The sequence below is a fragment of the Physcomitrium patens genome, chromosome 26 (assembly GCF_059467195.1).
Source record: "Physcomitrium patens ecotype Gransden chromosome 26, ASM5946719v1, whole genome shotgun sequence".
NCBI classification, from domain to species: domain Eukaryota; kingdom Viridiplantae; phylum Streptophyta; class Bryopsida; order Funariales; family Funariaceae; genus Physcomitrium; species Physcomitrium patens.
Genome location: NC_143435.1, coordinates 3,018,501 through 3,046,485, shown reverse-complemented (window position 1 = coordinate 3,046,485; position 27,985 = coordinate 3,018,501). Strand labels below are relative to the sequence as shown.

Genomic DNA, 27,985 nt, shown 5'->3' with positions numbered 1-27,985 from the left:
CTGTCTTGTTAGATTAACCCAAAAATTTTCATTCACTCTGCATACTCAATCCTATAGACACCCTTTTAATTCTTCAATCACAGATGTAACTTCCATTTCACAAAACAGTCAAGAGTAATCACACCCACTTCATTAAAATCCCGATTCACCAGTACAACATTGACTTTCCACAATGATTGCCTCAATCTTCCCAAAACCCTATGAAGAAAAAAAAAATCCTAATTCTCTGCCTTTTTTTTTCCCCCCCCCAAAGCATGAAGCTAGCTCTCCAATCCTTAAAACCCTAATTCTTCCTTCTTTCAAATCCTAGCCTCTGAATTTCTTCAATCTTTCGTCTTTGATTCGAAATTGGCTTCGCCGTCAGAGCTTTCTTCTATATTTTCTACCTTTTAAAAGGTTCTTTTTCCGAAAACAACATTCCCTGAAATGACACAGAGAACAGGACAGCCTGAAACGAAATCGAAACCCCCGTAATCGGGACCACATTGAATCACCAGACCAAATCAGGTCTCATATTAGCTAAGAGGCCCGTAGTAAGACTTGGATGTTCCCGCAATTGGGTCAAATTGGTCCTTCACGTCAGGCTCGCTCAATCATTGATTTAATCCTATCGATTCTGTTGACTCCTACTATTGGACTCAAATAGAGCATTTCGTTACTGATAAGTATGCCCTGACCGATTGTGACGGGGTGTCTGAAACTGACCCCTAAATACTGGCACTGGAATCGGTCGTTGCTTCCAATATTCGAGGTAATTGAACATTAATAAAAGTCCCTTTTCTTTATATTTTCACGGTATACTCGTGTTACAACACGACAACATGTTTGTCAAGGTTGCTATGGTAGCATTTATGAAGTGGATGGCGCAATCGCTAATCAATTCTTTTGAACATCCAAATCAAGTTATAATATTCTTGTATAGAAAAGTAGCCATTGTACTAGCATTATTGTTGCGAGTAGCAATAGCCTCTATTCATTTTGTTACATAGTCTATGGCGACTAAAATATACCGCTTTTGGCCAGATTTTGACGCTGAGGCGATGGGACCAAATAAATCAATATCCTATTTTTTAAATAGTGCTTGTGCCAAGATTAGTACTAATGGCATGGCTAAAGTGCCTGTAGATCGACCAATTCGTTGACAAGGATTACAACAATGAACAAATTGGTGCGCATTTGGAAAACATTGTGAGCCACCAATATTTGGCCATTAAAGCCTTGTAAGTAGTATTGTCTCCCACAAAATGACCACCACACCTATCCAAATGGCAACTCTCCAGTATCAATTGTACTTCACTTGGAAAGATATAACATCTCAAAATGCCATCTTTGCCTTGTTTATACAAAGCATCGCAAATCATCGGATACGGAACACTCTTCAAAATGAAGCAGTTCTTAAGTTTATGAGTGAAAATAGGCAAAAAAGTATGGAAGGTCAAAAATTGAATTATTTCATTATATTTGGTAGAAATCACATCCACTACAAATAATTTAGCGTCCGGAAGAGCATCAAGGATAAGCTCATTGTCGAGAATATTAGTCAAACGGGATAAATGATTAGCATTTACATGTTTCTTCCCCGGTCATATGACAATTGTAAAATTAAACTCTTGTAGGAGTAATATCCATTGGGTAATACGTCCACTCAATTGAAGCTTATTAATCATGTATTTGAAGGCATCATGATCTACATAAAAGACAAATAGATACCGAAGCAAATAGTGCCAAAATTTTTGAACGGGGTAGATCATATCCAACACTTCTCATTCAGTAGTAGTATAATTGCGTTCGGCCACCACCAATTGCCAACTGGCATAATACATAAGATGATCCAAATCTTTGTCATCTTTTTGACTAAATACTGATCTAATAGCCACATTGGATGCATCAACGTACATATAAAAGGGCTCCGTCCAACGAGAAGGCACTAATATTGGAGTAAAGACTAATTTTGACTTTAATGCTTCAAAGGCCACTCTATCATCCAAATGGAACTAGTTCCATCTGACGGAGGTTTCTTCAGTAAGTTTGTTAAAGGTCGACAAATAATAGCAAATGAATGAATAAATTATCAATAATATCTGACATGGTTAACGAATCTTCAAACCCCTGAGACTATCTCTGATATGGATAAGTTCATTATATGCTTCACTTTTTTAGGATCCGTAGCAATATCATGGATAGAGACGATTGGCTTAATAATTTATCAAAGAATCTCGATGTTTAGTGATTTTATTATAGGTAGGAACTAATCCTGACGGTGTTCCAAATATTTTATTTGAAGGAAGTTATGAAGGCCTTAACAATGACCAAATAACAGGGTGGTCTTCTCGTCCTTGTATAGGACACTATAGATGGTTGAAAGGACCTATCAACCATCTTCGAAGAGAGCAAAGATCAGAGTATGTAGCAAATATAATTTGCCGTATCTTGGACTTCTTCAACATATGAAGACCAGTCCTCGTGGAACTCCTCCCTAGAAGAGTGGATGATGTCATAGATATATATATATTTACTTCAATAGTTACTTATATTATTAAGTAGAAGTAGATAAAATAGAATAATTTCATAAAATCTTCTAGAGAAGCTTCCTAGAAGCTTCATAGATGCGGTTTTGACTTTAGATATATTCGTAGGTTAGAAACTTGGCCAAAAAGCTAACTATATATTGGTAGCTTAAGGAACAAGTTACCTCTGTGTAATAGCTTGTGGAATAAGCCAACTATGTGGCGTATATATAGATAACTTGCCTTGCAAGATAAGACAGGTGATTAGCAAAGTCAACACATGTTGGAGGTCCTATAGGATATCACCATGTGGCTCTTAGTTAGATAGTATATATGGAGGCAAGAGTGAAGCCTTCTTCACTCTTATCAATGCCTTTCTAGTCTTAGTCTTGTTTCAAGACTTTATAGTCTTCTTGATTTTGACAATAGCCATTCTAGTTAATATTACATCATCTTTTGAGTGACTTTATAGTTCTCTTCAGTAATAGAAGAGTGTATTGAGGATTCCCTTTCTTCGAGATTCATGTCCTTGAAAGCTATACATCCTATCAGAAACTGAGACAAATATTGATCGGGATCCGCACCCGAAAAATTCCTAAAAGTAGGTAATGGACCCACGCTCGTTGTGCGATCGCTTACATCATTCATTTGTACTACTATTGGAACTGCTAGACTATTCATTGCCATTGAAGAAAATAATATACCACTTAATCTTTCATTAAAATAACAGGCACCTTCTCCAATTGATTGTTCTAAAATTTCAAGTTTCCTCAATTTACTATTATTATCTCTTAATAAATTATTTGATCAAAATGGAGGTAAAAACAATGAATTTTAAAATACTTTGAATTGGCCTTTATTAATTAATAATGTATGCCACTCTACGGAACCAGTTTTGACAGAATTGACAGCTTCCATTATTGAAAACATATCCAAGGGAGTATCCAATTTTTGTGTAATTCTTCCACTCACAGTTAATGGCCTCATTAAAAATACTAATCTATTGACTCAATTCTCTGCGAGTACTCTTGGCAATTTCTCTAACGGCATATAGTTTTGAAATATTAAATGTCAATCAGCTTATAGGTACACTCGGATGTGCCAATAGGCATGCAACCGTGGCTTAATCCAACTCTATCGATGTTTCCTTTTTAACTTTTGTTCTTGTTTGTTACGCAACAAATTTCTTGCTTGCAATCTCTCTATTCTTTCTTTTGACTACCGTATTCTCTTTACTATTAAGTTCTCACTCTTAAAAAATATATTCTATCATTATATTCTACTGATTCTGCTTTTTATTTCCTATCTACTCATGCGGCAGTTAATTCCTAATACTCAATGCTATTGTCAATCCTCAACAGCAGCACCAAAATATAATTGTTGTTTTACTTATTCTACAAATTCCTTTCAGAATAAATCCATAGAAGGAAATTCGAACACAGGGAAAGACTATCGCATGAGCTTACGCATTAAGGTCACACAATTAACCGTAATCCAAATCACTAAAATACCAAGAAACACTAAAATATTTTTTCTCAATATCAATACTCCTTCATCAATTGATAACAATAATGTGCAACTCTGCACTCTCAAAAGACCACTCAAAATACATAAATTCCATCCAATACCAGAATTAACAGACTTCATTCTAACCAATTTAGATTCACACAATTTCAATAATCACCAACTTCCTCTGTCGAAATACACAACTCTCAATAAATAACAATCATAATCATCCATCCATAATCAATCATCTAATAACTTCTCATATAATTCAACCACACAGTACTCCAATTACATAATCAATAACTCAAAAATCAATCTCTGATTTATTCCACAGACTCACTTCTCAATATTCAAAAACTATCGATTACTTTTCAACAACAAAGAAACAAAGAGGTAGTATCAAGCTTACCCTGGCTCATAACTATCACAGTTTGGCCCTGAGACTAACTTCTACAACTTCTATATACTTACTCTCTATTTTCAAACTCTAACCATAAACTTATAATTAATCACTTTTAATAACTTAATTAACCATCTGCCTTCCTGAACTGACTATTCTATAGACTATTAGTCTATTTTACCAATATCTTACAAAAATAAAGTAATATCTATTCTACATGTTCCATCAAACTTCTCAGGTATATTAATCCTTATCTATATTATTCTTAAAGAAGCAAAACTTTTTAGATTTGGTTGTGAGGTCTATCTACTTGTTATTTTCAACTATACAACTTCTTGCTGCAGACTCTAAATTTCTTCCATAGGCATAGGCATAGTACTTTCATGATTTACTTTGATAATTCATGAGATTTCTACTCTTAGAATATGAACAAGCTCATGAAGATCTGCAATAGTTACAAATCTATTCTCACTTCCATTGAGAGTAGCATACATAGTCTTTCCTTCCATAAATAATTCAAGCAAATTCAAAAAGTTAAATTAGAAGATGATAATTTGCAATCTCTAATATAAAATGAAAATTTCTACAAAGAGAAATAATCTACTTTCTTCAAAAAAAAAGATTAATGTTAGAAAATAAGTTTTTTTTTATTTAAGGGTAAGAAATCTACAACCTTCAAAATACAAGAATAAAAATAGAATAATCTACTCACCTTTAAAACAAGACAAAAATAATAAGTTAGAACTTTTATCAAATTATCAAGGACATGAATCTTGAAGGAAAAAAATCTTTAATACACTCTTATGTCATTGAGAGGAACTTCAAAGTACCTCAAAGATGATATAATATTGAACTATAATGGCTATTGCTAAAAATAAGAAGACTAAAAAGTCTTGAAATAAGACTAAGGACTAGAAAGGCATTGAGAAGAGTGAAGAAGGCTTCACTCTTGCCTCTATATATACTCTTAATTAGGAGTTACATGGCAATGTCGTATAAGATCTCCAAAATATGTTGATTTTGTAAGATACATATCTTAATTTGTAAGGCAAGTTTTTTATATGTGCACTATACAATTAACTTTTTTTTGCAAGCTATCAACACGTGGTTAACTTATTGACCAAGTTTCTAACCAATCAATCAACTATAAATACATATAAAGTCAAATCATTGTCTATGAAGCTTTAAGAAGCTTCCCTAGAAGGTATTATGAAATTAACCTACTTTTATCTACTTTTATCTATTTCTACCCTATCATATATATATTTATTAGAATACCTATGTATATTTGTGATACCTTATTAGAATGTGTATAAGATAATTCTTTTGGAATAATCATATTGATATATTTTATTAACATAATTATTTTAAAATAATATTTTAACATCTAACTTATATATTTTTAGTTTATATTGAATATCCAAGGTAAGAATAATTTTAATAGAATTAAGTATGACCATGGAAGAATATATCTTTGTGTTATAAATACCTTAAACTTGGATGAAACCTCTTGCAACTAGCCTTCTTTTATACTTATTAATACTTCCATTAGCTTTAGTTTTTATTTTAAAATTCCATTTTAAATTGATTGATTTTTTATTATGAGGAAAATTCGTCATTTTCCATGTATTGTTTTTATTTGAAGTTATAATTTCAGCATTGATTGCCTTTTGCCATTCTTAACCATGAGCCCTTTTCATTACTTCTTGAATGGAGATTGGAGCTTCTATATTGGTAGAAATAAGGTGGGCTTGAAGAGGTCGATTAGAATGGCATTTATATTCTTTTCTTTCTTATATAGACTTTAACAATCTTATAGTTGGTTTAATAATTCTTCTTGGTCAAGAACTAAAAGAAAGACTTGGATCTTCTAATGTAAAAAAGACTTCATCATGTCAAGAAGTAAGATTGCTTAATCATTTGATAATGATAATTGAGAGAAGGCTTCAATAACATCAATATAAGAAGGAGATAGTTCTCTCACATTTTGAGAAGTATTATGTATTTGTTGATGATCAAATATATAAGTTTCTTGTGGTGGTAGCTTTGGTAGTAGCATCGATGGTAAAGACATTCTTTGAATGTGAGATATGTTTTTTTCATTAGACCTTATAGTTTTTGAAGGGTTCTTAAATAATTTTAGATCTATTAAGAACTCTTCATTGTCTTTTTGCAAGTATATTATTGCTTTTTGATCATGTAAATTCTCATTGAAGAGAATATTTCTTGAAATAAAATTTTACTGATTTTGTATATTCATAAGTCTCTAGACTTAAGATTCTTTACTATAGCATAAAAAGGTAGCCTCCTATGAATGAGAGTCTAACTTCTTTCTTGTTTCTTTAGGAATGAATACATGAGCTTTGTAATCGAATATTTTAAGGTAGGATAAATTTGGTTGTGTTTTATACCATAATTCAAATGTTATTTTAATATCTTGTATAGATTTTATAAGGTTCCTATTTTGAAGGTAATTGGTTTTTTGGAGTGATTACCTCAAAAATAATTTAAGTAAGTTTAAATATGATAGTATTGCAAGAATTACTCCTAATAGTGTTTTATTTATTTATTTTATTTTTTCAAAAATACCAATTTATTGGAATATTTAAATTATATTATTTTTTTTCTTACTTAAATCTTTAAATTTAATTGATTTATATTCACCTCCATGATTAGATCTTAAGGTTTTGATTTTGAAACTTTTTTGTTTTTCCACAAATTTTTTATATAAGGTAAAATTTTCAAATTCTTTAGATTTGTATTTCATCAAATACACATGACAATATCTTATTAGATCATCAATAAATGTGATAAAGTGAATACATCTTGAATGTGTACCTATTTAGATAAGACCACAAATGTCAAAATGTACAAGTTCTAATAATTAGATAGCTTATTGTGCATCTTATGTAGGAAATTTTTCATTATATTGTTTATCTTCTATGCAAGGTTGATATAAGATAATTTTATTTTCATCAAAGAGGTCAATCTTCTTTGCTATTGTTTATATTTGTTTGAATCTTTATAAATTTATGTATCATAGTCTCACATACTATAAATCAGCTTTGTTAAATTGTATTATTGTTGGAATAGCAATTTGAGGCTTAATTAAAAGGATTGTTGTATATGATTCATATAAATTAGAATTTAATTTTCTTATTGCAATGGTTTGACTGAATTTATTTTTTAGTGTAGTTTCTCCAGCTCTTATGAAAATTTCTCCTCTTGTCTTATTTAATTGTCTGATAAAGAACAAATTCTTTGTGAGTATTGGTATATATAATATATTAGATACAATCTTTTCATTGCTATTTGTAAGTTTGATATTTATATCACCATGTCCTTTCATTATGTATGATATAATATCATCTCTTAAGTAAATAACTTCTTTGTCTTTATTTTTGATATATTTGAGAAATCCTTTTAAGTCATGATATATATGTTGAGTTGCTCTTGAGTCTACATGCCTTATTGAATTATTATTTTTTAAAATTATAAGTATTGCTATATATAAATTATTTAATTTTATAACAATATTTGTTTCTTTTTTATTATTATAATTTTTAGTCGCTATTTTTATTTTTTAATCTTTGATCAAGTGATATAATTTCTTATTAAAAAAATACTTTTTATTAATAGAAAAATTACTCTTTTCATGTACCTTGGAGGTATTACTCTCTTCTTATGAATTCCTTCTAATTTTTTTTATTAATATAAGATTTCTTGTTGTTATTCTAAAATTACTTACCTACATATATGACTAAATTATTAGTCATGTCTACCCATATGCATATACTTCCTACTGCTATGGCAAGTAAAGTTGAGATTTTGGTAGCAATTTCAACTACCATTGCTTCTACTACTAAATATTCTTCACCTTTTACTATGGACCATAACTTTTTAGTCTTGAAAACTAATATTATTCTATGTTTTCATATATTAAAATATGAACCATCAAATTTTGGAACATGATTAATGTCCACTTTTTGTGTCATCTTTAATATTCTTAATTTGAAATTGAATTGAAATTATTTATAAATTTATTCTTCATCAATTCAATTTTATCTTTATTTATGGTTTGTTTGTTGTCATTTTCAAGTTTAAAAATGCTTTTCATGGTTTGAAGAACTTCAAGCTCTTCATCAATCTTTCCTATTACAATGGATTATTTTATTGTTATCATTATTTATCATTATTTTTATCATTGTTTATTGTTATCATTGTTGAAATTGTAATTTCAACAATTCTTTTTTAGATTGAAACAGTCATCTCCTCGTATAGTTTTTAGGGATCAAATATTTCTATAGCTTTGATACCATGTTGGAAACATTATATGTATTAATATATGATCAATGTTATACAGTATATTGTGCGCACATGAGTGACACCAAGACACCAAGAGTCACAACTGTTCGTTTAAGGTCAATATTTAGTAGATTGTATTCTATGTAAGAGACTAGTGTACTATACGGAATAATTCTCCCAATACCACAAACTGGTGCTTGCTGGGCTTGACCTAGTGCGCAGACTGGAATACACAGTCCAAGTGTGCATCTTTAGGAATCTGGCTTGTAAGGATCAGCATGTGTGGCTACGTATTTACACAAATATTTGTGCAATATTCATTCGCCGAGCTGCAGGGTGACTCGTCAATCGGGAACGAGGATTGGAGTCTGTACAGTTGATGAAACTGTGGTTGTAACGCGGAGTTCATCGATGTGAGATGCTATATTACCGTGATCGTGATCCTCGGATGCTAATTCGTCCAGGAGATCGTGCTTCTCGTGCTGTAGATTGATGGTTGGATACTCGTGCCACTGGTGAAGCGGATGGGACTCTAGCACGTTTGTGTCTCCTCGGTGATTGATGTGGAGAATCGCCGAAGGGATCAAGTGATAGGAGTGGGAGTCCAAGGTAAAGAACCTCCGCAACGTTCCGGAAGTGAGAGATATGGCTTGTGTTTCTAAACCGCCATAGAATAGGTTTTGTTTGCGGAAGTAGTGGATGTAGCCATTACAGATGGGATCATACGGGTTCACGTACAAGTGCGGTGACCATTTCTCCAGCTTGATGAAGTCGGGTGTCATGGTTTCGAGGTACTTCGCGTCTAGTTTCGCCTTCTTCTCCCTCGCGAGCTTCATGATGCGGCTCGAGCGTGCATAGTCATGCGCTGACTGCAGGTTGGCTGGCATCCCCTCGGTGCCTGCTTTGAAGGCCCGGTTTAGCTTGTTGAGGCCCTTAGATGCGAGGAGAGTAGCCTTTTCAAGTAGAGTTTCCAAGGACAGGAACGGAGGATTGAAGAGATGAGTCTCGACGGGCATGTTTTCGAGCGCGAGCTCCCGAGTGACGATGAGCCCGATTGCGGCGCCTAGCGAGTGACCTGCCACCCAAACGCTGTCGTGGGGGTGCTTCTCCACGACGCGCCTGGTCATGCTCTTCACGATGTCATACAGAGTGTTGTGGTGCAACGTCTCCAACATGATCTGGAGGTCGGCTTTGATGTCTCGTTGGCAGTACTTCCGAGTGCCGCGGATCGCCACCACATACTTTGGCAAAAACTCTGCTTTCGGCGTTGAGTTTGAATGACAAGCTTGGGCTTCGCTTTCACGAGCCATTTTCAACGAAACTTTGGATTCGACAGTGTCGTTATGAGCAGCACCCGCCTGGTCTTGGAGCTGTGCTAGGTCTCGTCGCCGGAAGACCATGAGTCGGATCTTGCAACTCGGGTTACCAACTTTGGCAATATCGTCGTCAGGGTGCTCGTCTTCCAAGGTTTCCTGCTCATACCCTAAGGCCTCGTAGAAGAGATGAGCGTCTTTTAAGCCACGGTCAGTCGCATATACTCCTTGGATGAGAGAAGAGAGAACCTCGTGAAGCTCAGTCTGCTCACCGGGCAATTTCCTCCCTGATCTCCCATCCGCCGAGGTGCCAACTGCAATACCATCCCGACTCACCTCGGCACCCACGGATCGGGTTCTGTAAGTTTCGACGGCAGAGCTCCCAACCGCCCAGAGCGCTGCCCCGACACGGTCCAGGCGAGGCATGATGCGAAGAAAGATCAAAACCGTCTACAACACACGAAAAAATAACCACCCTCCACGAAACAGAAACAACGCTGCACAACAGTTTGCGGCAAACTGTTTCACCAAAACAGCATCATGCCTGCCACTTAAGAATTAAACCCAGTTCTATGCCTCCGAAAGCTTGGTAAACATCAGCAAAGATCGATGGGTTGCTCACAAACGCACACAGAAAAGGGATCACAAATTCGGAATTGGAACACATGAAAAGAGCCTCGCCCCTTTTGAACGCTTCCAAAAGAACTATCCAAGCAGACAAGTTCTAGATATTAAAAAATAAACAAAACAGTATAAAATGAAGCAGGAATGTTCGACCTCGACTAAGATCACACTTGGCGAGAAGCTAGAACTCGCACCTTGGAAGCGACACATACCGAAAAATAGCTTCGATTTCTGATTCGAGGATACGATTAAAGATATTTGTGATACATCTTCCTGCTTGTCGGTATTCCGAACCCTGATTTATAAACTTCCTGATGGATCTGAAAGTCTGCGTGGGGCCTCCACTTTTACAAAAGAAAATTTGTTTGTTTGTTTTTTATTTTCCAAAAGCGATGAAGATATTTACCCTTCCGAGATGATGATATAATAATATAAAATGTAAAATTGAAAATGGGATGCTATAATTTGGTTATAATTTGAAGTGATGAGTTATTTAGGTCAACTAGGAATCATGCTGGCCTGTGGGTCTAGGTCGGTTGTCGGAGGCCTGTGGCACTAATTTATGGTTGCTTGTGTCTAAGATTGCAGTGTTTTTTGGAGCATTTGATTATCTTTTTCTTGAGTTTTGAGGTAGTACACTTTTATACTATGTTATTTTCTTTTTTCTTTTTAAGAGGAGAAGGCAGAGGCTGAGAATGAATTGTAAAGGGTTTAAAATTTAGGTCAGGGTTTTTGGGTATACAGTTATTAGCGAGTGCAACTCTCTCATGGGATAGAAGTGTTTTTCTTTTACTGTTTTTGGAAGGATATATGGCAAGATCTTTATGGTAGACTGGAGTTGTTTAGTGATGTAAGGGCCTATGTCTTGTTTATATGTCTTTTTTAAAACATCAATTGGTTTTTGTCTTCTTTAAAAGCTACGGGATTTGGGATTTAGAAGAAAATGTAAAACAAATGGATATTTGAATCCATAATATCTAAATTGAAATCTGTCCATTTTAAAAACTCAACTTATATCTTCAAATTTAAACTTTGTCAATTGCATCCAAATTCTTAAGTGAATCATTGATCTAACCAATTTCCTATAAAACATTCTTATACTTATCTTCCTCTTTTGGTGCACTTCAATATAATAAAATACATTCTAGGAATAACTTTCTCTGATAATCAAGTTAAATTGTAAAAGTCTACATCATTACTTGTAAAGATCAGGATCCAAAAGTAGTTATTGTAAATAAGAGATTGTGTTTTCTTTAGAGTTTTGAACTTTTGAAAGAATTTTTTATCAAAGATGGTTTGTTTGAGGTATAGTTTATTTACAAAAAAAATGTGATTGTAAATAAATATTTAAGACAAAACTAGTTAAAGAAACAAAGAGCACTAATTACAGGTCCTTTGTGCACTAGGATAAGACCAAAAATCATTGATAATAGATTTTACAAGTACCAAATAGATAAGTTGCAATTGTACCAAAATTATGGTAAATATTTCTCCTACCTGAACATATTTGTAGTTTTTTTTTTGTACCACATAACTAAGTTAAATTTTATTTAAAAAAAAAATTATTGGATTTTATAAACATTTCTCTAATCTAAAGTAGAAGTAGAAGTAAAAAAAGAGTACTTAATAATTTATAATATGCTTATACAAATGATGAGTCTTTGGTTTTATATTACTACTTTGATTTTATTTATTTATTTATTTGGTATTAAAGAAATATTCTATGCATATTTTAGAATTTTTATTATTTTTATTTATAAAATTTAAATATATATATATATATAATTTTATTTAATATATATCAAGGTTTATTTTATTTTATTTTGACAATAAAGAAAGTGGCAAGGTTGGAAAGCTATAATCAAAGTGGTTGACATAATTTGTAATAGAGTCACTTAAAAAATGTACGGATAAATAATCCATAGTATAAAAAGTAGAAAAAAACAAGATATTTTGCTAATGTTGTTGCTTCATATATGTAATCACACATACATATAATCATACATTAGTAATAACTAATATGTTAATTTTTAAAATCAATTATTATCTCAGCATCAACGAATACCAAATCATTTTTCAGATGTTAATGTAAAAATATTGACGAAAATATTCATTAATATTTTGGAGGTAGCTGTGAAGCCTATTTTCCTGCAATAAGAGTTGACATTCAGAAATGGACGCGACGGTGCGTCACGGCATGGCGCGTCACGTCACGGCACGACATCGAAACCATGTTGATGGGCGGCGGCGGCGGCGGCGCCAGCTCCCTGCTCAAAATTGTCCAAGAGTTGTGTGTTGGCTGCAGCTTTTGCAGCTGTCGCATCGCATGGCGTAGTGGGAACGTGACGTGCTGACAGTGTAACTGGGACTCAGGTCGTGGATTGCAAGTACCCATGTCGTTACTTGACGTCGCAATCGCCTGTTTGCCGTGTATACAATGGAGGGGCGGTGCAGGGTTTGCCTCCTCCTGGGATATCTCTGAAGCGAAAAGCTAGATTTCCTGCAACACTTGACGAATTGGGAGTGAGCGAGTGAATTTTGATGACATTTGGGTTTTTGTGGGTTTTTGGAAATACCGTAGATGAGTTTGTTGCTGGAATGGTTACTGTGGGAGGAAGGAATTGGCCAGCGCACACACACTTACTCACCCATGCCGACGATCATATCGCAGAAGAAGAGTGCATGATTTCGTGTGGAGGTGAGTGACATGGGGAGGGGAGCGTGCATCATGTCAAGCTTGCTTGGTTTTTGATTTGTGCCAATTTCTAGTCCAGCAGTTGCAGGGATTCGTGTGTTGGGCAGTATGCGATGGGAGAGTGACATGTTTTTCGTCATTGTACAGTGGGGTTTGGGAGTTTTACGATCGTGAGGTAGGGCTGATGCGCGCGCTTGCTTTCGAGTATTGACGACTTCGATGGTGATAGCGAGGTTAACCTGCACCGCTCTTCAGAAACAGTTGTGTGCATCGCCACCTACAAGAGTTTCAGTCTCAAAGTACGTGCGGTTGTGCCCCACAAACAATGACTATCATGGCTGTAATTCCAACCGTGATAATTTAGAGTCCATCGAAGGGTTGAACCAACATCGAGAAGTAAAGCAGCAATTCTCCCCTGCGTTTCAAAATTCCACGTACTTTATGGCAACATTGACGTCAAACAGTCAAGGAGACAAATACTTCACAAATTATGGAGCGTTATCTACGCTTGATGTTAACGTCGCTCTGTTTGAATTGATTGCGACTCATGTGGTGGAAGAGCCTCTGCAATATGATTGTCTTCGAGGTTCAAAAATTTGAACCCACAATTTCCGTCAAGGTCTTTGGAGCTCGTTAATGAGCGAGTCGCTATCATACTGCTTTACACCTTTGGTACGGATGGCGTGGTGTGCAAGCAAAAGAGCATACCCAGCGATGTCTCTCCAATTCGCATTCAATTCCTAGCGAATTGTCCTAGAAGATCGTTCTTCTCGCTTCTGTGCATTGTTGGGGTAGTCTTGTTGGCAATTCATGTTGGGTTAGTCGTCCCCTGCAAGTCTAAGGATTGATTGTGAGGTACCACCTCTTTTCTTTCTTATTTTCTTATTTTTGCCTTCGTGTATTTCTGTTTTTAATGAGTTCGTTGTTTGAGAGGTAGTGCCAGCGAGCATCGCAAGGGCTAGTGTTTGTGTCGGGGCGACGTTTATTTCGGTGATTGTAATCATTCCTCTTGCTGGATATGAATTGTCCGTGAATTTTGGGAGCTTCGATACTGAGGTATTTGCCCATCGGAAGAGAGAGCGGAGACATAGCTACCTCTTGACAATTACATTGGGACATTATTCCCTTGGAGTGGTGCAGGGTGTAGGTAACCATGATTTTGACGGAGGGGCTGTGGAGTCGTCTTCCGCTCGAGATTATCGATCGTGTGCTGTCTTTCTTGCCAGTGCCCGTTCTGTGCAGATTTCGATGCGTGTGTAGAAGATGGAACGTGCTTATTTCAAAGCCAAGCTTTCATGACCTATGCGATCTCAATGGTAGAAAAGAGACCTACTTGTTCGTCACGCGATATCTCATTTACAGCGATTGGTGCTATGTTGACCCTACTTTCATTCGAACGATGTGCTTTCTTGACCTGGATGCGAGGCGGTGGTATTCCATCAAGGCCGACGAGCATCGTGGGCTCTACGATGACTTAGAAGATGACGTGCCTCCTGTCGTTTACGACACCCGAATCGTGGCTATGGACGACGGTCTCGTCTGTGATTTGATCAGAAAGTACGATACATTAACTGTTTTAGTCGTCTCCGACCCAATTGCGCAGATGAGCAACCACCTCCCCGCTCTCTCTTGCCCTGCCGACGAGGCCCTACCCATTATCGTTATGGCTGTAGACAGCGTTGCTCGCACCTACAGAGTATTCTTTGTAAACAACCGCGCGAGGGCAGACACGCGAATATTTGTGTATGAATCAGCCACAAACAAATGGCGTGGGCTAAGAAACGCTCCAGAGAGGCTTGGGGTTTCAGCTGCACTGTCCGCCGTCTACTTCCGGGAGGCTTTGTACATGATTTTCCAAACGGATGCTTGGAACAAATACGTGGTTCTGAGCTACAACATGCAAGAGGATATGTGGAGAGAAATTAGCGTGAGATTCCCTGATAAGCCATCAAACCCACAACTCGTGGTGAGAGACAACCGGTTGTTTCTGTTGGTGTGGTCGTTCATCCGCAGTCGTGAGCGGGGCTCCAGCTCATCATTTGAGGTGAACGAGGTTCTGGTCGACTGGAACGCAAGTAAGAGAGTGCTGCAAATTACATCCGCTCACCTTCAGAGTTACTTCGATGAGGAACCTGTGGACATTGCGTATGGAATCCCATGTGTTGATTCGAACGGCCTTTGCAGCTCTATCATCTTGGTATCGAATGTGTCAGGGAAGGTGATAACCTACAACGCGGTGAACGGTGCCGTGGATGTCTTACCTGCACACCCGTTGGGAGAAGCATCCTTGCTGATGGAGGAGGTGGACTTTGATGGACTTCCAGTTTACGAAACTTATGCTGGGAAGCACATGAACTTAAGTGTAAGAGACGTGCTGTCACAGGGACTGTTCACATGAAGGAGATGTCACAGGCAAACAGAAGTGGCTTTCTTACCTTGTGGAGTTGGCAATCAAAGTATGCCTTGGTGGAGCATCAAGGACATTCTTGAATATTAGAAGAGCTGGTTGAAGGATAGAATGACTCCACTTTCAGTTTAACATCCTGGGAGAACTCAGCTTGTGGAGGAGATTCTGTGACTACGAGATTATGACTACAGCAGCTAAGTTGTGGCTTTACTCTGTGATATCCTGGTGCTTCTAAGTTTGAATTGGACATGTTCGTTCAACTTGAGTGACTGTCTCATCCTCTTCATGTCGAGATGAAATTCTGATATTTTCGTGTACTCTTGTAGTCTATTCATGCTGGTAAAAACTTGTTCAACATGTGAAATGTTGAGGGATCGTTTTAGGAATGCTGAGACCAAATAGAGGAATCCGTCTTGCACGAAAAGCAATGTACAAAGTGAGTCCCTGTAAATTGAATAAACAGTGAAAATTGTGTCAATTTTTTGATTCAGAATGAGGCGCTTATATTTTCATAGTTGGAATGCAATTTACCAAGAATTTATTGATATGTTATGAAAAGGTTTTGCGAGAACTTGGACAGTGCTGGAAAGATCAGCCATGAGCTCAGATTGATAGGAACCTCAGAGTTGCTCGTAGCTATTGCTTGATGCTCAACACAAGCAAGATATGCCTCCAGCACAGAGCTACTTGCAGACTCTGAGTTGCATCTTTAACCAGGGCTTGTCTAAACATTGTTGTCTCCACTCGAGTCTAGATTAGACATACAGGACAAGGAATTTTTCACCATCCTGACATAAGTGTGATATGGTTCTTGAGCGGTAGCGCAATGATGATCGGAATTTAGTACTGCTCCTCATTCGGCAGTTCTAGCGAATTTTTTCTCGGGGGAATTCTTGCACGTGTATGATACATCAACGAGAGTCGAGGCTTAGAGAGAAGTGCAAAATGTTGATACTAATGAGTTGTATCATTATTGTGTGCTTTGTAGGTCATCCGCACAATTCCACAAATTCCCAATCAACTGTATATTGGTTATCACTTCACATTAAGAAGTACATGAATCTGTTCGCAAGAGCAGTCAATGGTGTTCCATTAATACCTCTAAAGCTGTACAATAAATTACTCCCCATTATCTAGGTTTAAGTAATATTAATTAAACGGTTACCACAAGTAATCACGTTTCCCTTTCAGTTGACCACCACGGTAAGAACGGCCAGGATTAATTTAAATCTGACAACTCCAGATAAGATTGTACTTTCTTAATAGACGAAAGTAAGCAAATCCAAGCACTCGGGGGTAACTCGTAATGTAAAAGAAAAATGCAGGCTCGATATCGGTATGAGATGCTATCACTTGGATCAGTTGCACCCTAGGACAGATTGTGCGGATCGTGAAACTGGATGGCCAGGAATTGATTAATCTGTGTAGTTGAAATCATCCGCTGTACATCTCACTCAAGAATAAGTTATAAGAGTCTCCGGCCTCAGCAAGGGTGCCGAAGTCCGCGAGGTTATCGAAAGTGTCCAGGAACGTCGAGCTGCAGAAAGCCTTCTGGCTGTCAGATTTGCATTCAGAAGTCCCGGTCTGATGTACCTCGGTGTCAACGTCCGACGCGTGCTCAGCCGAGACCACATCCGAGTTTCCTGAGCTCGGGGAGCTTGTCGATGTTGTTGCCGCACCAGCGATGTCGATGTTCTGATCTTGCACTGGCTCGGCTTTCGTCTTAGACGCCGGGTTCAGGTGCGTTTGCGAGTCCCCAGGCACGTAACCGTTCTCAGCTGCAGCGGTCTCTTTCGAAGAAGCGGCCCTTTCCTTGGCCATTTTGTTAACGACTGAGCGGCTGACAGGAGGTCGGCCGCTTATTCCTGCAGTGGCATCGAAGCCGCTGCTAGTTGCCGTGACAACGCTGGTGCAGTTGTTGCTGTCCATCTCCGTTGGCTTCACGCTTGGCAACTTCGACAACAGCGCTTGCAGGCTTGACATGGATGAAAGCAGGTTTGGAATGGTAGGACTCGCCCCACCCTGCGCACTTGTGAGTCCGGTGTTCAAAGACTTCATAGGAGACGGGCTTTCTCGCTGATGGTGGAATCCCTCGCCGGTATTCATGTAGGGATGATCCGTACATAACGGTAATGGGTCTGAATCAAGCGGCCGCTTCAATCCAAGGACAGTGGTGTCGCTGGACGACCGCCACAGCTGCGGGCCGATACGTGACGACATGAACTGGTCGACTGAGCGTACTGGCAAGTTGAGATTTGACGTGGGCTTGTCGTAATCTGGGATTGCCATCCTGTGGCCACGGCCAGCGGGCGGAGGACCATTGCCGATCAACCTCTTCCTGCTTGCGCACGAAAAAGGGTGAGGGACTAACACACCGGGGATGGATTGCAGGTAATTGAATCTCCTTTGCAAGTGGAGTATGAAGTTCAACTCCTCCACTATCTGTTGCACAATCAATCCACCAGCAAACCATCACAACTTGGACAAACGCCATCATTCATGGTTGGAATACTCTCACACTCTGCTACTTAAACTCGTAAAATGTCTGACTAAGAACATTGTTCAATGATGCTCGCCAGGGTGCCTGTGTTGCAGTCCTATACTCATCTGGTCGCTCGAGTTATCATCATCCACATAGATAAATGTGTTCCACTTCGGGTAACCGTAGCAGAAACAGGTCCTTGGAAAAGTTTATTAAAAACATAAGTGTGGGAGAAGGAAGCACCCTCTTCGTGGATCCTAGCTGAATAACGCCTTCCTGTACTGCCATCACTGCAATGGTCTGAATTCCCGACTTGAACTGTGCTTCCCATGTGCATGGATGCTGCACGTACCAAGCCCTTGCATATCAGCCAAAAAGAAAACTTCAAGCACACCCTAGATCAGTATCCTTAAGCAGAGCATGCCAGGGTCCTGAACCCACTGCATAGATATGTGGCGGAGGCCAAAGCCAGGATAGGCGAGATATGCAACTTAACAGAGCTTTTCCACACACTGTTGTCACAACAAGATTGCAGGGAGCATTTTAATTTTTGAATTGGAAAAGGGAAGGTGAAAAAGAAGAGAAACTTACAGGTTCCAGGGAGCCGTGCCATGGAGAGAGAAAACTAATATCGTACTCTACAGGTTCTCGATACACCCACTTGTGCCCGTTATCAGCAGCTACTTTTCCCAACAAACTGTCAAACGTCATTATCCACGAATCACTTAATACTCGGAGTTTCGCACAGACGAAGGAATCCACAGATGATGTAACTTAAAAGCTACAGAAGTCGTGTGTAGCGAAGCGCAAACGTCAAGCGTCATGAGAACGTTTCCAGAGCGTGGATTGTATGATGAAGGAATAGAAGGCAGTACCCTTCTCCATAGTTGTAAACTTCGTGGGACATTTTGAAGAAAAGCTCAGGACTCATGGCTTCACAAGGTTCGTCACTACCTTGTGGCTGCTGCCGACCTTGAAAGCACAAGGATCCTGGTCTGCCATCATTCCCTAAGCCAGTGGCGCAGGCAGAGAAGTTGCAAAACCCACCTTCCCATACCAAAATCCTGCACGTCATGTCAATGCAAGACAGATTAGTAATTTCGTTGTCCGGTCCAGAGTGCATCCGATAAATTTCAAACTCTCTTTTTAACACGCCTCGTCTCTCTTCCATACAAATGAGGCTCCGAGACTAGCAATCAGAAATGATCATCAGCTAGAGCAAATTATTTTTCATAGGATAACAGTCGCACAATGTGCACAGGGAACTAACCAGTTACGCTTGTTGCTCTTCGATCGGTCCATCATGTCGACTTCTGTGTCCCACCTAAAACACACGTTTAATTCCATTAGCAAGGTGTTTCTCAGCATACTCAGGAACTAGGATCGAGGAAAAGACTTGTACAGGGAGAGTACACTTCGAATGAGAATCAAATTCAAATGCAAGCGTGGGAATGCATCGTGCTTGCGAAAAAGCATTATTCTTACGCAATCAACGAAATCTACTGATACATGATTCGCAGCTCGGGGTTCTTTTCATATCCAAGTCAAGTCAGCCACAAGTAGTATGGCAGTGAAAATCGAAATTTGAGATTCCAATCTTGCACTTGGACAATGAAGATGGCAAACAAAGACGGAATTGAATGGATAGTATCAGAAGAGCTAGAAGCATTCGTAAGTGATGAAAAGAGAATAAAAGTGAGACAGATATCGAAGCATTGAGTACTGACTTCATTTGGGTAGAATTAACCACTATAAACTTACTGCAGGACACGGTTGGAGCTGGTAAAGGCTATACTACACATGAGATGGCTCACTTGATAAAATCCAACTGAGGAGTTGTGAGGAGGTTAGTGGGAGGAACGCACTGTGGGGGAGGGTAATTGCGCGGCAGAATGCGCCAGAAGACAGCATAAACCCATTCCGATTCGGTGCATAACCTGCGAAGCGCATGCTGGAGAAGATGGTTCAGAGACGGCAATCCCTGTTGGTTGGTGTCCATTCTGATGACGCGGCTAAGTCGTGGTCAGAGTCAGTGAAATGAAGAGTGAATTAAAAGGTATCAGATTGTGCGAGCCAGTCCACTTGCACTCGATCAGATTAGCACTGTCGGACGGGACTCTGAAACTATTGGGGTTGCAGATAGACCTATCTACAACTTGAAGGATGGTGGAAGTCCAGCCCTGGAATCAAACTCCAAAGTGATCCGATCCAGAATTCAGATGAAGATCAGACAATCTATGTGCATCTTCGACAAGAGTCGGGATCCTTTAGACTTCGGTATTCTTGGCGGTGAAACAAGATTCACCTTCTCGAAACGTCTCCCCCAATCTAGTCTCCGTTTCTTTTATCGAGCTTCGTAAACACCTGCAGGTTTGAGTTCGTGCGAAGAGCCACCCTTGCTAATGTGGATAGGTGTAAACAAACCACTATCTCAAGGTCTGATAAGTCTAGTAGTCGAGAATGTAAGAAAATGGCTGCGACGGCAAAATGGGCGATTCAGTTGTGCCAAAAATAGTATAGTTGATGCGTTGAATCTGCTCAGAGCACATATCTCGCCGTGACGCTAGCTCTGGATGGCTGAATCAAGGCAACCTTTCAGAACCAACACAGCAGCCCGGGGAGGAGAAGTGCAGCACCCGTGCAGCTCAAGTTAGATTGATGATAAGTTCTATGAACGGTGAGCGTCTATACATTTAACCTGAAGCCTGGGTTGGATCAGATCCGAAAATTTTACACCAACCCGCTCTACTGAAATGTCTACAACGAACTCACGGCACTTCTTTTTCTGCAGGGCCGCGATGTGCACTACAAGGCTGCTCCCTCGCTCATCAAGGGAACCCTTCAGCAGCTGTCAACAATAGTGTGGTGATAAAGTGTAAAACCCAACTCTCAAATCACTGAATGCAAGTCCTTCCCTCTAACTCTCCAAACTTAAGTCTCCTCTCCACAAGTTCCAAACCCAATCTGCCGCTCATTCTATAAACCAGTCTAACTTCCCCGCCAACCTCCCTCAGCTCCGCAACACCCTAACCATCCACAGCTCTTCAGAACATGCTACAGTCCCAGTACTCCCTAATGATGCCGCAACTAATTCAACCTACCGCAATCGTACCAACGATCCGGCACCGAGTCCCCGAACTCCTCCCACAAACTAGGCGGTACTTTCGACGCCTCTAAGGCCCATCTGCTCACTTCCGTCAGGGAATTCAGCAGTCTCAGTAAGATCCTTCCTATCGTTTTTTTCTTTTTTTGTCTTTTTTTTCTTCCATTCAGGTGAGAATCTAAACAAACCCCAGCTCGAACATAACTCATAAAAAAAAAAAAAAACAACAACAACAATATCATCAACCGTGACAATCTAGTTCGATGCCAAATGCGGTGAAAATACCGATGCCAATGCAGGGCTCTCAAACTCTCCGTCCTGCAGGCTTTCGATCAGGTAAACATGCTGTAGCGCAGATCCATTAATCCGAACAAACCTGAATCGACTAAACCTCGTTGGAATGAGTCGAAGATATCTCGCCGGTGTTGAGTGATCTAGAAGTGTCTAGTCTTGCAGATCGATCAGTGAATGGTGGTGGTGTGTGTATGTGTCTGTGTCTGTGGGTGTGTCTGTCTGTGTGTAAGTAAGAGAGAGTATAAGACAACACCCACCTAAAGGCACCGCAAGGCGTGGGATCCACGACCATTCCCCTTTCTGAGACGCCTTAACAAACGCCGATATCTGTGGTGGGGGGGAGGATGAATTTGCAACTCGCTGTGCTTATACTTATTCTGCTTTATAATTATTCACAGTAACAGGAACCCGTAAGTTTGGAAATAAATCTCAAACTAACTGGGCTGCAAAGGAAATGGACAAGGGAAGCAAACTCAATCAAACCACAAGACAAAAGGAAATCAACCACCCACACTCCCTAATCTCAGTAGTTTAGTTGGGGGGGAAAGGTATGTTCCCCACTTTTCACTTCATTTTGTGGTTAAAAGTGTGAGTTGGGAAAGGGTTGTTTTGGAGGTGGGACAAATCTATGCATGGATGGTTGAATTTGTAATTGGTATTTTTGGAATAGGGGTGAAAATATGTTGGGATGCCATAATATAAAAATCCATAATAGTTCATGGATTAGACAAGGAGTGAATCAATATTAACAATTTTGAGATTGTAAGCTAGTGAACTTGTTTTGATATTGAATTGTCAAGGTCTAAAATGCTTCACTCACATAGATATTATGTTGTAAGAGGGGTAGTACAATTGTTGTTATGCACAAAGATTGTGTGTTTGTATAATTTAGTGACTATTTTTAATGGCATTCATTTTTTTAAAAAAATTGTGGATCTTATTTCTTAAATGATAAATTTGATTTACAAAAAAAAACTTTTTAATTTTGTTTATAAGGATTTTTTAAAATAATATATTCATAATAGTTATTATGTATTAAGATGCCATTATTATCTAAGATACTAAGATACCAAAGTAGAATTTTATCAAATTTAGAAATAAATAAATAAATAAATAAATAAATAATATATATATATATATCTGATTGTTAAATTATAAAACTAATTTATAATTCATATAGTAACTAAAATCAATACCATAACAAGATACTCTATTTGTTTCAATGACCTTTTTGTTTTAAAGAAATAAAGTCATTAATCTTTTAGTATTTGGTTGAAAAAATCAAGAATAAAAAATGCTTAGTAAATTAGAATAGGATTATCAAGATAAACTTAGTTCTGGAAGATTTCATATATCTTTTAAACAACTCTATAAAAATATAAGGCACAATTAAGAGATTGATTGTAATTGAATTTTTTACTACTATCACATTTTAAATTCTCTACATAAATTAAATCCAAATAATAAATTTTAATAGATTTGGATATAATTTAAAAATAAAATAACCTTATTTAATAAGAATGGGCTTATAAAAAAAATATGAATGTGTGTAAAAAAAGATCTATTTGCAATAATTAGCATAAAATAGTCTAATTTTAATGAATCACTATTACAATTAAAAACAATTGTACCAAAATTATATTTTAAAATAAAATAAAATATTGCTACCTAAAATCATATAAAATATAATAAAAGATATATTACTTTATTAGAAGTTGCAAATTGAATTACTAATATATATCAAAATAATGCGGTAAAATTTTTATTTTTAAATACAAAATACCTATTATTTACTAATTTTAAGTTAAAAAAACAAATAAGATTCAAAATTATATTTAGCCTTGTTTATAACATTTGGATATATTTTATAATATTAAAAAATTTACAAGATATTTCATGTGCATTTAATTTAAACACCAAATTAAAAAAAATGAAATCTTATATTCTTCTAAAAAATAAATATTTTTAAGAAACCAAGAGAAATTACGTATAAAAAATGATTATTTAAAAAATAATAATAATAAATATTCACTTCTATTAATTACTTATTTTTAATTATATAAATATAAATATCCAGTCAAGACAAATGTTATAAACTATTTTATAATACAATTAAATAAATTGATGAAATTCTTGATTTAAAATAATAATAAATTATTAAATAATTAAATAATATTAAAATAGAAAATTATAAATAAAAATCAAATATTAAAATATTTTTCTATACGCATATTAATACTACTAATATGTATTTAATATTATAATTAATATATTTAGAGATTAAAATTAAAGTATCAAAATATAATTCAACATATGTAATAATAAATATACAATTGATATTTATTTAAAAAATATAATTAAAAATTATATATTAATATATTTTAAAACTTATATTGTAAATAGGTTTTTTTAAGTTTTCATCATATATGTTTTCAAAATATTTTTTTTAAAAAAAAATCTAATTTAATTGCTAAATTTCAAGAACAAAAAATCTATTTGTAACGAGAGTCAAGAATCAATATCAAATAATTTTAATTCTAATTATCCTTAATTTTTTTGCTAACTTAGTACTTAATATTCTTTATAAATCTATAATTTCTAAAAAATACTTATTATTCATCTTGTAAAGTAATTGGGATTTAAATAAGAATATTATAAAATATTAAGATAAAGCCATTTTTATATAGTATATTTTTTTAAGCTTATACAATTATTTTATAATCACTATATACTAGATAAGTTCATATATGTATGTGTGTGTATATATATATATATATATATATATATAGACACATTTATAGAAGTTTAATTAAAAAAATTCAAGTTCATTTTTTTTAGTACAATGATTATTGATAATTACTATATATATATACATATGTTTCTTAGATCCTAGTATATTATTTATTTACTATTTTAAAATTATCTATAAAAAAAAAAAGATATATTCTTTTGAATATTTAGCACTACGATATGAGTTACATTAATTTATTATCTTATAATCATTGTCTTATTTAATGACTAATGATTGCACACTTGTTGCTCTAATTGGAGGTTTTCCATTGTGGATGTAGATAAGATTGATCCATTTCAATTCTTTAATTGGACAATTATCCTTCTTCACATATTGTTTGTTTTGGACCATATACTTTTAGCTTTTGCAAATTATTTCTATGTTTTTTGAGCTTCTTTAAATATTGTATAAGGAGTGGGATATGAGGTTTGTGATAGCATTTTATTGCAAGAATGTGGGATTTTCTTGAACATGGTCTTTACATGAAGATGGAAGATTTTCTACTTATACTAAAAATAATGAATGATGTCCGGCTAACACAAGAGTAATATCTCCTTGCTACTCTTTTTTTTTAATATTATTTTAAGATGTAAACTATTTGTTTCCATATTTATCTGGTAAGGTGCGACAATTCTTAATTGTCTTACTTTTCAATACTATGAAAATAGAATGTTGCTGAGTATCATGATTTTTTTAATGAATTATACTTACTTCTTGGAATTCCACAAAAAAATTACATTTTTAAAAAAAATATATACTTTAAGTTATTTACTTTTTCTTTATTTGAAACCCTTTTTTATTGCCTTTTATAGTTTCAATAAAATTCATAAAGAAGATATTAATGACCAAGTTTTCTATTGATATTGTAAATTTCTTTGTTATGTTTTTGTCTTTTTTTTATACCATTTATATATAATTATTTTTAAAATTTTAATTAATCATCATATTTTATATCATTATATGTTAATAGTTTTTTGTGAGATGTTATAACTTCCAAAGCAATGGCATCCAATGCTACTATACATGTAAATAAAAAGTGGTGACATAGTATGAAGATTTCTCATATGATATCAAAGGAGGATAACTTTGTACATGTTTTATTATTCCTGTTTTTGGCTTACTGTTTTTGAAGCATTAGTATAACATTTATACAAAAGCACATTTTTATCTCCAAATATTTTGTCAAATCTATTAAATAATTCTATTTTTTATTTTAAAAGCATCAATTTGATATAAATATACATATACATATACATACTTTAAAATGTTGTTGTAAAAGAAAAACACTAGGATGCATAAGAATTTTTTGGCATACATCTTTCAAATCTATATAAATTGTTTCAAATTAGATCTCATATCTAATTATATTTTCAAGAAAAAAAAAACTTACAAAAGAGACTCATATTAATTCTAATTAGAGAAACTTGTACTACTACTATTTTGTAAAAGTCTTTGTTATATACAATATAGTTAGAAAATACAACCTATATCATTTAAACAATTGTAAAATAAGCTCATTAAGAAAATAGTTCTTCTTTTGAAGTTATCAAATTTAGTTTCATGGTGGTTTATTATATAAAATCATATTTTTTTAAAAGTAATTTTTTTTATTCTTCTAATTGATATCTGGAATTAATTGAATATCTGATGAATTAATGACTATGTGCCAATTTATGTCTAATATTTTTTTATATAGAATTTAATAATCAAATTTATATATTATTATAAATTGTAACTATGATCATAAATATTAAATAGATTATTATACACATTTTAGGTTATGACACAAAGATTTATAAAAATTTGATGCAAAATTTTTTTTTTGTTAATTTGGTATAAATGACAAGTAAGATTAAAGATGATTAGTCAAATCAATGGCTTGAAAAGAAAAATAATAAGATGAAGGATTAATTTGAAGGTCAAGACATAAATGAAATTAGAAAAGTAAAAGAGACTTGATTATATATCTATTATATAAGATAGCTTGGATACAACACAAAGAGACAAAGAAGTCTTTTATCTGACTTTCATAAAGAAAATGCTAGGAATTTGAAAAACATGCAAATGAAAGAATATGATAATAAGTGAAGCAAGGAAAAAGGTTTCAAAGAAGCATGGATGAATAAGAAAATTGATAGATGTGCCAACGATTGTAGTGCCTAATAACATAGGTTTCCATTAAACAAATATAAGTGTCACGTACATACATATTTACTCCAATAATTACCTATGTGATTAGATAGAAGTAGGTAAAAGTACATTAAATTCATAATATCTTCTAGAAAAGCTTTTTAGAAGCTTCATAGATACAATTTTGACTTTACATATTGTCATATGATGTGATTTTTTATCTAAAAATATATTAAATACCTAATTATAGAGAATTTAGCTTTAACTTATTAGCTAAGCTCCAATAAATAATTTATTCTTACGATAGAAGATAAATAAATGAAGCAATATAAAAATATATTCTAATAATTAAATTTTTTTATATTTAAGAAGTTTTATATACAAGGCTTTTTAAATTATTTAAAAATATCCTAACATCTTTTTTTATACCAAATCATAATTAATTATTTGCTTGTAAGTTAGATTTTCTATAACATCAAAAAAAATCTATAATCTTCTCATAAAAATCCATCTATATATTATAATTTTGTCATAGCTCCATATCTCCATTTTTAACATATTTATAAAGTCTTGGCTCCTAAAAATCCCTTTACTTTGCATAAAATGCTCAAATTGTAGCAAAATCCTTTCAAAATAATTTCCTCTTTTTAAAGATTTTTTCTCTCTAAATTTTAGAATATCATATCTCTTGATCAAACCATTCAATTTTTCTCAAATTTCTAGATAATTTAGCATTTATCTTGAAGCTTTATTAGAAAAATAAATTAACCATAAATCTACAAAAGATTGTTTGGCATCTTAGAAATCCTGGCAAGTGCTTTAAATCCTACTTTACAAATACGTAAATACTATTTTCTTCATATCTTAAAAATCCAAAATTTAAATGCTATAAAATTTGGTATATAGTTTAATAATATAATAATATAATAATATATATATATATATATATATATATATATTTATAAAAAAATAGCAAAATATTCGTCTAAATATCTAAGATATGGCTAGGACCAAATCCCTCATGAAATTGGTTTATATACAAATGTTAATTTGAAAGCGCTGTATTCAAGCAATCATTGCTTTTCTAAATAAATTCCAAACCTTTTATTTTTTTACATGAAAAATACAAGTATTTAAACCAAATTATCAACCAAACAATTCAATCTTCAAAAGCCCTTCATACATGTGTACTATGCCCCAAAGAATGGCAATAGGAACAAAATTGATACCTTAACTTTAAGTGCCTATATCTTCTTCATAAAAACTTCAAATTATACAAAAGCTTTACTAAAATCATATCAAAAATCCTAAACTTAATGATCATAACCTTTGATGTTTAAATAGCCTTGAAAGAATAATCTTAACTCCTAATAAGGCCTCAAGCAGCCTCTTTGAAGCCCAATTGGACATGACTTTTGGCAAATAAGA

General features: G+C 35.1%; 3 protein-coding genes across 4 annotated transcripts; 1 reads left to right on the top strand and 2 right to left on the bottom strand.

Moving 5' to 3' along the window:
* Nucleotides 1–8,604: 8,604 nt before the first annotated feature.
* LOC112277760 (uncharacterized) lies at nucleotides 8,605–11,104 on the bottom strand. The gene has a single exon (XM_024510456.3). It carries the CDS (start codon nucleotides 10,455–10,457, stop codon nucleotides 9,063–9,065), a length of 1,395 nt encoding a protein of 464 aa, XP_024366224.1. The 5' UTR covers nucleotides 10,458–11,104; the 3' UTR covers nucleotides 8,605–9,062.
* A 1,824-nt stretch (nucleotides 11,105–12,928) lies between these two features.
* LOC112278071 (F-box only protein 6) lies at nucleotides 12,929–16,235 on the top strand. Its single transcript, XM_024511105.3, has 3 exons — nucleotides 12,929–13,353; nucleotides 13,498–14,205; nucleotides 14,491–16,235. Exon 3 carries the CDS (start codon nucleotides 14,504–14,506, stop codon nucleotides 15,746–15,748), a length of 1,245 nt encoding a protein of 414 aa, XP_024366873.1. The 5' UTR covers nucleotides 12,929–13,353; nucleotides 13,498–14,205; nucleotides 14,491–14,503; the 3' UTR covers nucleotides 15,749–16,235.
* A 461-nt stretch (nucleotides 16,236–16,696) lies between these two features.
* LOC112278070 (uncharacterized) lies at nucleotides 16,697–21,846 on the bottom strand. Of its 2 annotated transcripts, none has more exons than XM_024511100.3 (6): nucleotides 20,105–21,846; nucleotides 19,510–19,563; nucleotides 19,115–19,303; nucleotides 18,831–18,936; nucleotides 18,483–18,581; nucleotides 16,697–18,199 (listed from the first exon to the last, which is right to left on the bottom strand). In XM_024511100.3, exons 1-6 carry the CDS (start codon nucleotides 20,236–20,238, stop codon nucleotides 17,192–17,194), a joined length of 1,590 nt encoding a protein of 529 aa, XP_024366868.1. In that variant the 5' UTR covers nucleotides 20,239–21,846; the 3' UTR covers nucleotides 16,697–17,191. The 2 variants fall into 2 exon arrangements, with proteins under 2 accessions (XP_024366868.1, XP_024366869.1); XM_024511101.3 differs by having other exon boundaries at nucleotides 21,628–21,753.
* Nucleotides 21,847–27,985: the final 6,139 nt, after the last annotated feature.